The following is a 17,332-nucleotide window of genomic DNA, read 5'->3' as shown; positions in this document are numbered from 1 at the left end:
TGTCACTCTGTTAGCTTCAGAGCAGCTGCAGTACTTGAAATGTAAAAGTGGTTTTATTTTATTTTTTCCATTGATTTTAGAGAGGGAGGGAGGGAAAGAGAGAAACATCAATACAGACTGGTTGCCTCCCACATGGATCCCGACTGGGGATAGAACCCACAACCTGGGAATGTGCCCTGACTGGGAATCAAATCTGTGATCTTTAGGTGTACAGGATACTCGCCAACCAAGCCACACTGGCCAGGGCTGTGAGAGTGTTTTTAGGCTGGTGTCATAAGAAGTCTTAAAAGAAAGTATGAAAATATTTTGTGCATTAAACAAGTGTAAAATGAAGTTATTACTCCACTGTAAACAACTTGTAAGTAAATACTTTGTGAATCTGGCAGGACAAAGGAAAAAAGATCCCCAGTTCCACACTGCAAATAATTAAAAAGTTTCTCGAGCCAGTGATAAACCTATTTAACATAACAAAACTGGAAAGAAAGCAAACACCAACCTATATAAAATCAACAGCCCCAAAAGATCAACTATATCTAATTTATTTTGTTCACTTCACCAAAGAAAATCAAGACGGTGAGATAGGAAATGTGTATTTATAGTGGAAGAGAACTTTAAACAGAAAAATATACATTATGTAAAAGAAAAAACTAACTTCAAAGCCTAAAGAAGCCATTGTATGTATATTTTTAAATGGAAACAAAGATTTGAAATTTATAATAAAATCATATGTAAATTCTTTTGCTTATAATTTTATCATAATTATTTCAATATAAAATTTAGGCGAAGAAAAAAATTCATACTTTACACAGCCATTCTTCTCATTGTATTCTTTCTTCTCAGCCAATCTGAGTGGTTTCTCATTTGACTTCTGACGTAAAGCACTAGAAATAAAAAAAAACATTTATTAAAATTTATAAACCCAATCCTGAAAATATCTTTATTTCCTGGGAGAAAGTTTAAAAAGTACCACAGAGGAGCAAGTTGATCTATGTAGGTAAATTTATATGGGAACTGGAGCTGAGCCCTCCAAGTATAAACACCATTTGACAGTTCTGGTGCCTGCCAAGAGGGAGTAGGCCCACCACAGCCCCTCTCCTGCTGACCACCACTAGGAACTCTGGATAAAGTACAAAACGATAGGGGTGAGACGTCAAAATGTGAAAAACAACCACAATCATGGAGAGTTTCCTAGATTTTTACCTTCCACTATAGCTTGGTGTTAAACTGAGGATGACCTGGGACGGTGTAGAGGATATAGACATAGAAACCTCAAGCCAAAGAATGGGGAAGAGGAGCCTTCAAGAAGCTGGGAATCCCAACTGACTTTCCCTCTTTTTCTCTCCTTGGCCTGCCCAAGACCAGCGCTGATCCATCGAGCTGCATGATGCAGTGGCAACAGCAGTGTGGTCACCGGAATCCTGAGAGAAAACCTCCCCCTCCCTCTAGAGCAGTGGTTCTCAACCTTCCTAATGCTGCGACCCTTTAATACAGTTCCTCATGTTGTGGTGACTCCCAACCATAAAAGTATTTTCGTTGCTACTTCATAACTGTAATTGTGCTACTGTTATGAATCGTAATGTAAATATCTGATATGCAGGATGTATTTTCATTGTTACAAATTGAACATAATTAAAGCATAGTGATTAATCACAAAAACCATATGTCATTATATATGTGTTTTCCGATGGTCTTAGGCAACCCCTGTGAAAGGGTCGTTCGACCCCCAAAGGGGTCGCGACCCACAGGTTGAGAACCGCTGCTCTAGAGGAACTGGGAAACAAGCCTAAAGACTGTGTGAGGACAAGCTCCATTATTTTCTCTCTCTTATTTCTATTACTGTTTTGCTCCACAGGCGGTCCCAATCACACAGAACCACCCGGCAGTTTCTCCAAGAGAAATCATCTACCTGGTCAGAGGAACAGGGAGAGGGAGCAACAAGGAAAAAGTGAACGTGAGAAAAATCCTGGAAAAAGAGAGAAAGCCAGAGGGGAGAGGGGATCCCCTATTATTGCTAATGACCCAAAACACATCCCACACTCACTCCAAGTTGAGCATATTCAGAACAGACCCAAAGCAGCAAACCAAAGACTTGGAGATTGAGCCAACATTGCAATCACCACCCACAGAAAGAAAGACAGAATTGAGGTTTGAACCTAAGGGAGTGGCTGATTTCGCACTAAAACAAATGAACAAGAACAACAGCAAAATTAATATTCTACAGAGGATTAAACAGAAACCAGAGCCTCACATCATAATATTCAAAATTCCAGAATATAATAAAAAATTACTCAACATGCAAAGAACCAGGAAAATCAGGTCATTTGTCCTGGGAAAAGATAATCAACAAGTGCCAACCTCTAAATGTGCAGAAGTGGGAATTATGAAGCAGTGGTTATAACCGTGCTCAAAAGAAAAGGAAAGATGTGCCGAAACCGGTTTGCCTCAGTGGATAGAGCGTCAGCCTGTGGACTGAAAGGTCCCAGGTTCAATTCCGGTCAAGGGCATGTACCTGGGTTGCGGGCATATCCCCAGTAGGAGATGTGCAGGAGGCAGCTGATCGATGTTTCTCTCTCATCGATGTTTCTAACTCTCTATCTCTCTCCCTTCCTCTCTGTAAAAAATCAATAAAATATATTTTAAAAAAAAAAGAAAAGGAAAGGTGAGCACTCTTGAATGGGACAATAAAAGTTCTCAGCAAATAAATACAAACTATTAAAAAAAGAGAAAATTTTAGAACTAAAAAAAACATAAAATAAAAATGTCATGGGTAGACTCAATAGCAGAATGAAGATGACAAAAAAAGTCAATTAAGAATTATTAATTAGAAGAATTATTAAGCAACCAAAAAATTTTAGAAAAAATGAACAGAGCCTCAGGGACCTTTTGGACAATATCAATATTTGTCTCATCAGTCTCAAAAAGAGAGGAGAAAGAGATGGGTACAAAAAAAAATATTTATAGAGCAGCTGCTGAATACTCCCTAAATTTGATAAAAGACACAAACCTACAAATAAAGAACACCAAGCCCAAAAAACATGATAGAAAAAACACCAAGGCATATAATAATTAAATTGCTTAAACCAGCCCACCCTGTGTGGCTCAGTGGTTGAGCGTCGACCTAGGAACCAGGAGGTCATGACTTGATTCCCGGTCAGGGCACATACCCAGGTTGTGGGCTCGATCCCCAATGTGGGGCATATAATGAGGCAGCTGATCAATGATTCTCTCTCATCATTGATGTTTCTATTTCTCTCTCCTTCACCTTTCCTCTCTGAAATCAATTAAAAATATATATACTAGAGGCCTGGTGCACAAAATTTGAGCACTTAGGTTGTCCCTCAGGCTGGCTGTGCCCTCTCACAGTCCAGGAACCCTCGGGGGATGTCAGACTGATGGCAGGGAATGGGCTTAAGCCAGCAGTTGGACATCCTTAGTGCTGTCGCAGAGGCCGGAGAGGTTCCACCACTGCTACTGCACTCGTCAGCCATGAGCCTGGCTTCTGGCTGAGCAGTGCTCCCCCTGTGGGAACGCACTGACCACCAGGGGGCATCTCCTGCATTGAGTGTCTGCCCCCTGGTGGTCAGTGTGCATCACAGCAACCGGTTGTTCCACCATTCAGTCAATTTGCATATTAGCCTCTTATGATATAGGATATCCTATCTAATAAAAGAGAAACATGGTAATTAGCATACAACCGCTACCCTTCCCATTGGCTAATCAGGGCAATATGCAAATTAACTGCCAGCCAAGATGGCAGCTGGCAGCCAGGCAGCTTAAAGTGAACATGAGGCTTGCTTGCTTCAGTGATGGAGGACTCCAATGTTCCCCGCCTGCCACTGCCGGCCTCTGAGCTGCAACTCTAAGCAACTATGTTTCAAATATAGAAGCTAAACAAAACCCCAGAAACCTGCTTTAGTCCCCAGGGCTTCAGCCAGCAGGATCGCAACATTGTTTCAAATACAGAAGGTAAACAAAGGCCAGAAACCAGCTTTCAGCAGCCGAGGACGAAGAGCTGGAGCCAAGCCTCAAAGCTAAAGCTGGCCAAGAATAAAAAAGAAAAAAAAAGAAGAAAAGGAGCAGTTGGGAGCTTCAGTCACCCGCCAGCCTGAAAACAGCCCTCAGCCCCTCACCCAGACTGGCCAGGCACCCCAGTGGGGACCCCCACCCTGAAGGGTGTGTGACCAGCTGCAAATAGCCATCATCCCCTCACCCAGGCACCCCAGTGGGGAACACCACCCTGATCCAGGACACCCTACAGGCCAAACCAGCCGGCCCCCACCCGTGCACCAGGCCTCAATCCTATATAGTAAAAGGGTAATATGCCTCCCGGAACCGGGATCAGCGTGACAGGGGCCAGCGCCCAAAACCCCTGATCACCCTGCGGCTCTGTGTGTGACAGGGGGTGGGGCCACAACCTCCCTATCCTCCCTGCTCTGTTCGTGACAGGGGAAGGCGCCCCAACCCCCTGATCAGCCCTGCTCTGTGCCTGATGGGGGGAGCTCCCCAACCCCCTGATCGCCCTGCGGCTCTGTGTGTGACAGGGTGCGGCGCCCCAACCCCCTGATCGGCCCTGCTCTGTGTGTGACAGGGGGCAGCGCCCCAACCCCCTGATCGGCCCTGCTCTGTGGGTGATAGAGGGCGGCACCCCAACCACCACCCCACGGGCCCTGCTCTGTATGTAACAGGGTGCAGCGCCCCAACCTCCCCCCCCGCCAAGGGCCCTGCTCTGTGTGTGACGGAGTAGAGCCATAACCTCCCCATCGGCCCTGCCCTGAGTGTGAGAGTGGTGGCGCCCCAACCCCATGATCGGCCCTGCTCTGAGGGTGATAGAGGGCGGCGCCCCAACCCCCTGATGGGCCCTGCTCTGTGCATGACAGGGGGCAGCACCCCAACCCCCTGATTGGCCCTGCTCTGTGCGTGACAGGGGGCAGTGCCCCAACCCCCTGATTGGCCCTGCTCTGTGCGTGACAGGGGGTGGCGCCGCAACCTCCCCATCGACCCTGCCTTGAGTGTGACAGGGGACGGTGCCCCAACCCCCCAATCGGCCCTACCCTGAGCGTGACTGAGGGTGGCATCACAACCTCCCGATCCGCCCTGCTCTGTGCATGACAGGGGGTGGCGCCCCAACTCCCCAATCGGCCCTGCTTTGAGCCCGACCAGGGGCTGCACCTAGGGATTGGGCCTTCCCTCTGCCACCCGGGAGCAGGCCTAAGCCAGGAGGTCGTTATCTCCCGAGGGGTCCCAGACTGCGAGAGGGCACAGGCCGGGCTGAGGGACCCCCTCTCCCCCGCAAGTGCACAAATTTTTGTGCACCGGGCCTCTAGTATATATATATATATATATATATATATATATATATATATATTTTTTTTTTTTTTACAGGATATATATATTTTTTTAATTGCTCAAACCAGTAATAAGGAGAAAATTTTAAAAGCAGTCAGAGGAAAAGGATCACAATATATTTTGCATTGGGAACAATGTGAGGAACCAGAATGTGGGGCAACATCTTTAAAAATAAGGGGGGAAAGGATTGTCAACCTAGAATTCTATACCTAGCAAATATATTTATTAAAAAAAAGAAGCTAAGTCGAAGCCAGTTTGGCTCAGTGGATGGAGCGTCAGCCTGCGGACTGAAGGGTCCCGGGTTCGATTCCGGTCAGGGGCATGTACCTGGGTTGCGGGCATATCCCCGGTGGGAGATGTGCAGGAGGCAGCTGATCGATGTTTCTCTCTCATCGATGTTTCCGGCTCTCTGTCTCTCTCCCTTCCTCTCTGTAAAAAATCAATAAAATATATTAAAAAAAAAAAGAAGCTAAAATAATTTTGCTGACATACAAAAGATAAAAGATTTCATCACCAGCAGACCCACAATATAATAAATAGTAAAGAAAGTCCTTCAGGTAGAGAGAAAATGATATCAGATAGAAATCTGGATCTCCACAAAAAGTCAAAAGCATTAATGGTAACTACTTAGGTAAATATTTAAGATTATTTTCTTATTATTTATTTAAATCTCTCTGAAAGATACTTTCAATACAAATGACTATAGAGCAGTGATGGCGAACCTCTGACACGCGAACTCATTTTTTTGGTTGATTTTTCTTTGTTAAATGGCATTTAAATATATAAAATAAATATCAAAAATATAAGTCTTTGTTGTACTATGGTTGCAAAAATCAAAAAATTTCTATATGTGACACGGCACCAGAGTTAAGTTAGGGTTTTTCAAAATGCTGACACGCTGAGCTCAAAAGGTTCGCCATCACTGCTATAGAGTCTAGCATTTATAACAAACGTATAATGTGTATAACAACATTGCATAAAGTCCAGGAGGAGAGAAATGGAAGCATACTATTTTAAGGTCTTACACTATCCATGAAGTGGTATATTACATCCTTTCTATGACTTCATTATTATCACTGACGTATGTGAGTGAGGATAGGGTTATAGTCAAAAGTCTTTGATACTCATCTTCAAGAAGAAACAAACCATCCTTTGCTTTCCACCAACCAGTATTGCCATCTGGCCCACATTTGTCCATCCTTTACATTAAGGAAACTTCACTGAATCTGCTTTATGGAAACAACTTTTATCTGACAAGGTAACAGGAGACTCTAGATCCACTACCAGTTTTCGGTCAACTGTGCTGCTAACCAGTTATCATAACATTTTTCTTTTAAATTAATATGTTTAACCAAAATTTCCAAGGCCAGTCTTTTTTTGAAAATGAATACTTTCTTACCATCAATCTCATACACTATATAAGACAATATTACACTTAAGTCTCTAGTTAATTACACTAAATTTTCAAATCATACCTGTCTGCTGGTATATCTGGATCAGCATATATGGTTATGCCTCTTTTTGTTGGCCAACACACTGAAGATTCAACACACTGTTAAAAAAAACCCCACATTATTTTCAGAAAGAGTATATATATGCTAGTAAAATATATATTCTTGATGAATCAAAATTCCATGAGGCCCTGGCCAGTGTGGCTCAGTTGGTGGGCATCATCCCATGCACTGAAAATTCCATGGGAATAATTCTCATAAACAACCATCCTAGATAATTTTCAGGCAACACAGATATAGAGAGACAAAAAAATGATTATATCATTGCTATAACCACTATATTGAAATATCCACATAGCAGGAGCTGACATTTCAGTATTTAAAATGTCCTGTAATAACTTTCACCTATATTGCCAAAGAGACGAGGACAGATTAGTCTTGAATTTAACTATTATAGTATCCCATAATTCCAGATTTTCACACCGTTTTTAAATCGAGGATAGTCCAGCTAGTGTTGCTCAGTGGTTGAGCATCAACCTTTGAACCAGGAAATCACAGATTGACTCCCAGTCAGGGCACATGCCCAGGTGGCAGGCTTGACTTCCCAGTGTGGGGTGTGCAGGAGGGTGAGCAATGAGTCTCTCTCATCACTCATGTTTCTCTCTCTCTCTCTCCCTCTCCCTTCTTCTGTGAAATAAATAAAAAAATATTTTTTTTAAAAATGAGGATAAATACCCCATTTTGTAGAGAGGCCACTAGGCCAAGAACAAAGTGAGAGCTGGCTGGAGTTTTTGTTCTTCTGAAATAGAGCAAACATGCAAACTATAATTCTTCATGAATAAAATTATCATAGCCAAAGATTTTTTAACAGAAAACATTTTTGGTTCCTAGATTTTAAAGAATATTCTAAAATTAACATTATGTGAAATTTATATTTAATGAACATTTAAAAACACAACCTTATTTACATCTTTTAAAGAGATGCACTGTTGTTTCTTTTCAGATACATTTTTAGGTGAACCAGGCAAGGAAGCCACTTTACATTTCATAGTTTTATCTGAAAAATAAAAATAGTGATAAAAGGTGTTAATAGGAAATATGACAAAAAGGATATTTTAAAAATATAATAAAATCTTAATGCCTAAAATTATTATGGAATAGGGTTTTACATTAAATCTTACTTGAGGGAACTAAATTTTTTTTTTTGGGGGGGGGGACTAAATTTTTTTAATTTAAAGTCTTTATTGTTTAAAGTTTAAACAATTTATTTATTGTTTAAATATATCTTCTTTTTCCCCCATTGACCTCTCCCCGGCCACTCCCACCCCCAGCACATGCCCTCACCCTTCTACTGCCTGTGTCCATTGATTATGCTTATATGCATGCATACAAGTCCTTTGGTTGATCTCTTGAGAAAATTAAATTTAAAAATCTTGTTTTACCCTTCTTATTAGAAAATGCTTTAAAAACTCCTTTACACTGGCTTACTAAGAAGTAAACATAATTTACTGTCGTAACTTGGCATACTCTACTTTCCAAAGAGGGCTAGAACATGTCTCCCAACACACACACTCTTCTTAAAATGTGATTTGGACACTTCTTCTCATGGAGAGGTGGGCGCTATCTTCCTTTCTGATGAGCCTGGGCGGGCTTGTAAACAACATGGAAGTGGCGTGATGTGACTTCTAAAGCTGCGTCACAAAACGTCATGTACTGCGACTTGCTCTCCTGGATGCTTACTTCTGAAACCCAGCCGCCATAGTTGTGAGGAAAGTCCAAGCAACCACATGAAAAGGCCACTACAGGTATTTCATTTGACAGCCCAAGTTGAAGTCCCAGGCAAAAGCCAGCAGCAACTGCCAGACATAGGACTTGAATAAATCTTCAAATGAATCGAACCATTAAGTTTCCACCAGACCATTAAGAGTCTTCCCAGCCGAGGTCCCACACACTGTGAACCAGAGCTAAAGCCTTCCTCCTGTGCTCATACTGAATTCCTGACCACAGAATCCATGAGCATTATCAAATGGTTGTTTCACATCACTAAATACCATGTTTGTTATGTAGCAACAACTGGAACACCAATTATAACTCAGTTCAGCAATGGTTTGAGGTCATAATTGTGCATTTCACTTCTTAATAGCATAGTGGATAGAAAACATATTAGAAAACAAGCTGAATTTGAATAACCAGGAAGTGGCAAATTTCTGAAGAAGACTCTTTCAAATATATTTATCCTCCAGGACTAAATCCGACTTTTGACAAGTGACAAAATTTGTTTAGTGAATATGGATAATTAAGCTGGGTAAAAATTAAGATGTGACTTCAAAGAAAAGAAAAACAAAAGAAATTCAACCCAGCAATCATTTATTAGAGTATTACCGAGCAATTCTGGGAAAATATTTACTCTAAGTATCAATAAGAGAAACACAAATTAAATTAAAAGGTATATCCCTGGCCAGTTTGGCTTAGTGAATAGAGTGTCAGCCCACAGACTGAAAGGTCCCGGGTTGGATTCTGGTCAAGGGCACAAACCTGGGTTTCAGGCTCGAGCCCCAACCCCAGTGAGGGTGCATTCAGGAGGCAACCAATCGCTGTGTCTCTCTCACATTGTTGTTTCTCTTTACCTCTCCTCATCCCTTCCACTCTATCTAAAAATCAATGGAAAAAATATCCTCAGGTGAGGATTAAAAGAAGACAAGGTATACCTTTCACCTATTGAATAACACAGATCACTGAAATCACAAATTAGTTCGATGCCATCATAAATATTAAAAAAAAAAACAAAAAAAAACGCCCTAACCGGTTTGGCTCAGTGGATGGAGCGTCAGCCTGCGGACTGAAGGGTCCCAGGTTCGATTCCAGTCAAGGGCATGTACCTTGGTTGTGGGCACAGCCTCAGTGGGGGGGTGTGCAGGAGGCAGCTGATTGATGTTTCTCTCTCATCGATGTTTCTAACTCTCTATCCCTCTCCCTTCCTCTCTGTAAAAAACCAATAAAATATATTTTTTTAAAAAAAAAAACAGCACCTCACAAAGGTCTGCAAGGAGGTGGAGCGTCACACCAAAGGAAATGGAGATAAAACAGGAGTCTGAAAAGGACTCCTATATAAATCTATTGAAAATATCCAAGAGATAAAAGAAGAAATAGTATACATGAAACAAAACCGATGGATATGAAAAGACAGGCTCACATAAAAAGAACCAGTAAAATTCTAAGCAGTAAGAAATAGTCATAAAATTGAAAACTCATAAGATGAAGTAAATACTGAACTAGAAGCAAAGAGAAAAATGAAAATTTAAAGAATTAAATTAAGAAAACTTCTCAGAAATCAGTTCAGAGAAATTAAAAATTCAAAAAAGAAGCTAAAAAAGGATAATTTAAAAAACACTAATTTATGGCTAATAGTTTCAGGAAGAGAGGTAGGGAAAAAAATCTTTCAAACATTAAAATTTAATACTTTTCAGAAATTCAGGTTAAACATGAATTCTCTCATTGAAAAATTCCAAGTGTTAATAAATGAATACTGAGACATCTACTCTTAAATACATTTTAAATAAACTACAGAATATCAAGATAAAGAGAAACTCTAAAAAGTCAATCAACAGGACATAATAAGAACTTATAAAAGAATAATCAAGAGTCAGAGATCAGCCGAAACCGGTTTGGCTCAGTGGATAGAGCGTCGGCCTGCGGACTGAAAGGTCCCGGGTTCGATACCGGTCAAGGGCATGTACCTGGGTTGTGGGCACTTCCCCAGTGGGGGATGTGCAAGAGGCAGCTGATCGATGTTTCTCTCTCATCGATGTTTCTAACTCTCTATCTCTCTCCCTTCCTCTCTGTAAAAAATCAATATATTAAAAAAAAAAAAAAAAAAGAGTCAGAGATCAGAAGAAAATGAAGTACTTTTTTTTTTAAATCCTCACCTGAGGATGTTTTTATTGATTTTAGAGAAAAGAGGAAGGGGAAAGAGAAACATCGAGTTCCTCCCATATGCTCCCTGACTAGGGATCAAACCCGCAATCTATGTTATGTGACCTGAATGGGATTCGAACTAATAGTTAATAGTATAAACTATTAATATATGTACTTGAGGAAAAAGTAAAATAAACCAGTAGTGCAGTAATAATACTAATAATACTAATAACCAACATTTACTTAGTGTTATTGTGTATCAACATATTCTGTATGTTCATTGCAGCATTATTTATAATAGCCAAGATCTTGGAAGCAGCCCAAGTGCCCATCAGTAGGTGAGGAGATAAAAAAGCTGCGGTACACTTATACAATGGAATACACTTATACAATGGAATACTACTCAGCCATAAAAAAGGAAATCTTACCTTTTGCAACAGCATATTTAACCACAATAAATGTACATGGCTTTTTACAAAATCATAGGTAGCACTTATAATAGGAGAAATGGAAACTAATCTAAGATACTATATTTTATTTGCAGGCTGAAAAAAACTCAAAGACTTGGAATACTCTCTGCTAGTGAGGCTGTGAGCAAAAATAGGCACAATCTCCCTTGATTCACAGTGGGACTCCAGGATGATATGGCACCTATGCACAAGCACCTGGAAATTATATATATATGCCTAAGTGACCGTTAAGACCAAACAACCGGGATGACCGGATGACCGGCTGGTAGCTATGATGCACACTGACCCAGACCTTGCTGCTGGGGCCCTGACAGCCACAAATCTGGTTCACCTGCACCCCAGACCCAGACAGGAGGGAGGAGGGAGCCCAATTCCTCGCAGAATTGGCTGTGGGTTAGCTTGCTGCTGGGTCCAACCTCCCACAGTCCCTCCCCCAAGCCAGCTGGCCCCCCCCCATTGCCCTTGATGGGGGAGGAGGGGAGGAGCGTCCAGCCAACCTCCCACAATCCCTCCCCCTGGCAGGCAGGCGCCCCTGATTGGCCCAAATCGCCAGCCAGGCCGAGGGACCCCACTCGTGCATGAAATTTGTGCACCGGGCCTCTAGTGTTCTAATAAAATTATCCTTTAACCCAGAAGTCCTGTTTTTAGAAATCTATATAGGAGATGAATCACCACAAATATAAAATAATGTACACTGGGAAAAACTGTATACTCACGTGGAAAAACAAAACAAAACTTTGACTATTTTGTTGGTTTTTTTCTTTTTATTGCACTTATTTATGGTTAACAAAATTATACAGGTTTCAGGTGCACAATTCCACAATATATCCTCTGTGCACTGTGTGTGTATGTTCACCACCCAAGTCAAGTCTCCTTCCATCACCATTTATTCCCTTTACCCTCCTCCACCTCCCCACCTCTCCATCCACTCCCGCAGCAATCATCACCCTGTTGTCCATGTCCATGAGTTTTTTCTTTTTGTTTTGCTCAATCCCTCTACACCCACCACCTAGCCCCGCACCCCTCACCCTGAAGCAGTTAGTCTGCTCTCTATGAATCTGTCTCAGTTTTGCTTGTTAGTTCATTTTGTTCATTAGATTCCACATATGAGTGAAATCATATGGTACTTGCCACCTTTCTCTGACTGGTTTATTTCACTTAGCATAATGTTCTCCAGGTCCATCCATGCTGTCACAAAGGGTAACGTTTTCTTCCTTTTTATGGCAGAGTAGTATTCCACTGTGTAAATGTACCACAGCTTTTTTCCCACTCACCTACTGATGGACACTTGAGCTGCTTCCATATCTTGGTTATTATAAATAACACTGCAATACATAGGAGTACAAATATTCTCTTAAATGAGTGTTTTGGGTTTCTTTTGGATAAATTCCCAGAAGTAGAATAATGAGGTCATAAGGCAGTTCCAATTTGAATTTTTTAAAAATATTTATTTATTGATTTCAGAGAGGAAGGGAGAGGGGGATAGAAACATCAATGATGAGAATCATCGATTAGCTGCCTCCTGCATGTCCCCCAATTGGGATCAAGCCCACAACCTGGGCACGTGCCCTGACTGGGAATCGAACCGTGACCTCCAGGTTCATAAGTCGATGCTCAACTGCTGAGCCATGCCGGCCGGGCTAATAATTTTGTTTTTACATGACAATCCAATAAAATCTCACATTTTGTTTACCATCAACTTTTTCCTTTTCAAAGACAGGCATAGTTGATTCCAACAATAATGTAATACAGAGCAACAGGAAATAATGACTGTCCAGCAATCTGGGGCTACTTAAAATAATAATGGGAAGCTGTGCAATGATTAAACACGATGTAAATGCCTTGTATTTTTCCTGTTCCAATGAAAATGAAAGAAACACAAATGGAAAGCATACATTCCCACCAGAGGCTCCTTTTAGCGGGAATTTTCATTCAGGGCCCCTATAGGAGGCAGATCAGCATCTGGGGCAGGCCCACAGGTGCTGTGCCATGTCAACTCCATACATGAAAGACCCACCTAACCAATTCAGTGCGACAGAAATAATGCCTGCCCACCACACAGAGGAGGCAGTGGGACTGATATTCCGACAGTCTCATGTCAGAGCCCATATCCTTAAACCCATGTTATACTGGACACATTTGACCTAGAAAGAAGTTCAGCCATATATTAAGTGAAAAACACTACACAGAGATATATATGGTAGGATCCCACTACTGGAAAATAAAAAATTGTATTCACACCCTCCCATCTGGAAAACTTGGGGAAAAAAGACTCTAAAATTTTAATAAGTAGGTATAAAAATGACAGGTGTTGGAAATTTTGATTATCTACATTTTTCTATGATGAACTAATTAAAAATAATTTTAAGTATAGGGAATATTTTAGTTGACTAAAGCTTTAACTTAGTTGAGTAGTTGAGGTTTACTATGGATGCATATGAAATATTATATCCATATAAATATTATATACACCCAATGTAGTAGCAAAATTGTGCAGGAATTACCACAGGGGTGAGCCAAGCATCAAAGATGCTGGCAGATTTCACCCATGTCCAACAATTTCCATTAATTTAATATCTTGAAGATATGAAATTAAAGACTGGGTATTTCTGTCCTCAGAAAGGTCTCTTTCTTATTTTTATGCATCCTATTACTTAAAATAAAAATCAATCATATATACATATGTATACTCTGAAGATAAATAATAATCACGCCGTAACCGGTTTGGCTCAGTGGATAGAGCGTCGGCCTGTGGACTGAAAGGTCCCAGGTTCGATTCCAGTCAAGGGCATGTACCTGGGTTGCGGGCACATCCCCAGTAGGGGGTGTGCAGGAGGCAGCTGATCAATGTTTCTCTCTCATCGATGTTTCTAACTCTCTATCTCTCTCCCTTCCTCTCTGTAAAATCAATAAAATATATAAAATAATCATCATCATCATCACTGATCTATATCTGGGCTGGAATAAATCAGTCCTACAAGAACGAGTGCCTGTTATGCTCCTTACATTATAATCAAATCCTGTAAGTATGGACTGAGCGTCGAGTTAATTTGCAAGGCAAACTATCTTTGTCAGCAAGACATCACAAACTGGTTCCATTAAATTAAGAAAAGAGAGAATTACCATAGCCCTTCTAAACAACCCTTATTATCTTCAGACCATTCAGAGGGCTGTTTTATGCTGCCTCTGAAATGAAGCAAGTAGAACTTACCCAGGATAGTAGCTGTTGGCCCTGGATCACTCACAACACGCTTGGGCCGCGAATGCTGGAGAGACTGCGCCAGAAAAGTTAAACCATGTGACTCTGACAGAAATAATATATTTCAGGATTAAAACATGAAATTAAACCCAAAATACAAATGTGAATTCTTTTACATACTTCTGCTCTCGCTTTTACTAGTAAGGTTATAGGTGACATGACTCCGCAGCAGGGAACTATGTGAAGGACTTGAGAAAACTGAATGTAGAAACAGGTGAAGTGTTTCCATTGTCCGTGACTGACTTTTCCCATATGTTCATGCTATTAACTAGTTCTTTTAAAAAGTATCTAAAACTGTCAACAAACAAAACCTTGTTTTGATAGTATCTCTGAAATATGAACACATGGACAGACTCCTGAAAACATAATTCCACGTTAATAGGAAATTGAGAATAGTTTTTTCCTGTGCTCATAAAAACGAACTGTAGCAGCTTTAGGACCTCAAAACTTGTAACACACTCACTAGGTATACAATTAAAATACTAAATTCAGAGTTCAAGTCACTGTCTCTGTACAGAGAAACATCTATACAACAACTTATATCAAAACACTAAAATTCAGGTGGGGGAGCGGAGAACTAGAGGGGGTCAATGGGGGGAAAAGGGAGACATATGTAATACTTTCAACAATAAAGATTAAAAAAAACCCACTAAGATCCCTATAAATAAGACAGTTTAAGAAAGCATATTGGTGAGGAGCTACTCACTTTCCATTCCTTGAGAATCTTTTCCTTGCAAAAACATTGGCCAAAGACTAAGTGCTGGATTGAGTTTATTGGGAAAGGATGCTGACTTTATACTCAATCTTGGTTTCTCTAAAGAATCAAGGTTTTTATTCTCCATGGGTGATACATAACAAGCGAAGTTCTTTGCAACCAGATCATCATTAACACAAACCTGTACAATTTTAAACATTTTATGAATTATAAGACAAATATAGTCAAATGACTGTTCAGAAAATATTCCAAACCTAACCACAATTTTGATCCTCAGAAAAATTATTTTATAAAACATAATTTGATAGAACTTGATCTCTTGATTGCTGCACTGGTAATGATGAACCAAATATTTCTGACCATTCTTCCTGATAAGAAAAACAGTAAGAATCTGTATGAAATACAAAAACAAAATATTCTTAAAAGCACTGAAGAGCTAACATAACTTTGCCACGCAAAGATCCTGGGGGGGGGGGGGGGGGGGTAGGGGGAAGACAAAATACAAATCATAGAAGGAAAAACTGATAAATCAGACCTTATCAAAATTTAAAATTTCTGCTCTTAAAAACATACTGTTAAGAACAATCCAAAGATAGGAAGAAAATATTTCTACCCCTGGCCGGTGTGGCTCAGTTGATTGGACATCGTCTGGTGCACCAGAAGGTTTAATTCCTGGTCAGGGCACATGCCCAGGTTGTGGGCTTGATCCCCAGTAGGGGTTGTGCAGGAGGCAGCCGTTCAATGCTTTGCTCCCACATCAATGTTTCTCTCTCCCTCTCCCTCCATCTCTCTCTAAAAAAAAAAAATCAATAAAATTTAAAAATATATATTTCTAAATAACATATCTGGATGGATGTGTATCCAAAACATATAAAGAACTCTCAAAACTCAATAAAAAGAAAACAAACAACCCATAAAGAATGGGTGAAAGATAGTGATCAAAGCAGCATGGGGAAGCACACTGTGAAGTGTATAACTGACCACTGTGCTGTACATCTGAACTAATGCAATACTGAATGTAAACTGTAAAAAAACGTATTTAACAGTATGGTACTGGCATAAAACAGACACATAGATCAATGAAATAGAATAGAGAGCCCAGAAATAAGCCCACACATATATAGTCAGTTAATTTATGACAAAGGGGCCAAGAATATACAACAGAGAAAGTACAGTCTTTTCAGTAAATAGTACTGGGAAAACTGGACCACTACCTTACACCATACACAAAATTAACTCAAAAATGGATTAAGGACTTGATTATAAGACCTCAAATTATTAAAATTCCTAGAAGAAAAAACTGTAGGTGGTAAGCTCTTTGACATAAATCTTGACGATGATTTTTTTAATTTGATACCTGTTGGTATCAAAGAAAACAAAAGCAAAAATAAACAAGTGGTACTACATCAAACTAAGAAGCTTCTGCACAACAAAGGAAACCATCAACAAAATGAAAAGGCGACCTACTGAATGGGAGAACATGTCGGCAAATCATACATCTGGTAAGGAATTAGTATCCAGAACATATAAAGAACTCATATAACTCAACAGCAAAAGAACAAACAATCCAAATAAAAAATGGGCAGATGTGAAGACATGTTTCCACAGGAGACAGACAGATGACCAACAGGTACACGAAAAGATGCTCAACATCACTAATCACAGGGAAATGCAAATTTAAACCACAAAGAGATACCACTACTCATCTATAAGAATGACCATGCAAGTGTTGAAGAAAATGTGGAGGAAGTAGAACTCTCAGACACTGCTGAGGGGATTTTAAATGATCAACCACCTTGGAAAACAATTTGATAGTCTTTTTTTTTTTAATCCTCACCCGAGGATATTTTTTTCATTGATTTTTAGAGACATTGGGAGGGAAGGCAGGAGAGGGAGAGATAGAAACATCAATATGAGAGACACACATCAATTCGTTGCCTCCAGCATGTGCCCCAATCCTTCGGTGCACAGACTGACACTCTACCAGTGAGCCATACCGGCCAACGCTTTGGTAGTCTCTTAATACCTACTATCCAGAAATTAAAGTATAGGTCCACAGGAAGTCTTGTACATGAATATTCATAGCAGTTTTATTTGTAATTACCCAAACTAGTCACAACTAAATGTCCATCAACAAGTGAACAGATAAACACACAAGTATATCCAGACAAAAACA

At 40.4% G+C, this 17,332-nt stretch overlaps 1 protein-coding gene across 1 annotated transcript in view; it reads right to left on the bottom strand.

Moving 5' to 3' along the window:
* TDRD12 (tudor domain containing 12) overlaps window positions 1-17,332 on the bottom strand; it is a gene marked incomplete at its 3' end in the record, with an annotated part of 85,860 nt that overhangs the window by 46,521 nt on the left and 22,007 nt on the right. Inside the window, exons 7-11 of the mRNA XM_081108362.1 lie at window positions 15,148-15,337; window positions 14,394-14,486; window positions 7,757-7,854; window positions 6,822-6,898; window positions 801-881 (exon numbers count right to left, since the gene is read on the bottom strand). Of these exons, the coding sequence (XP_080964488.1) occupies window positions 801-881; window positions 6,822-6,898; window positions 7,757-7,854; window positions 14,394-14,486; window positions 15,148-15,337 (539 nt within the window). The remainder of the gene's footprint in view (window positions 1-800; window positions 882-6,821; window positions 6,899-7,756; window positions 7,855-14,393; window positions 14,487-15,147; window positions 15,338-17,332) is intronic.

Source organism: Myotis nattereri (assembly GCF_964212035.1).
Source record: "Myotis nattereri genome assembly, chromosome: 15".
Lineage (NCBI taxonomy): Eukaryota > Metazoa > Chordata > Mammalia > Chiroptera > Vespertilionidae > Myotis > Myotis nattereri.
This window is presented reverse-complemented; position numbering and strand designations above follow the sequence as displayed.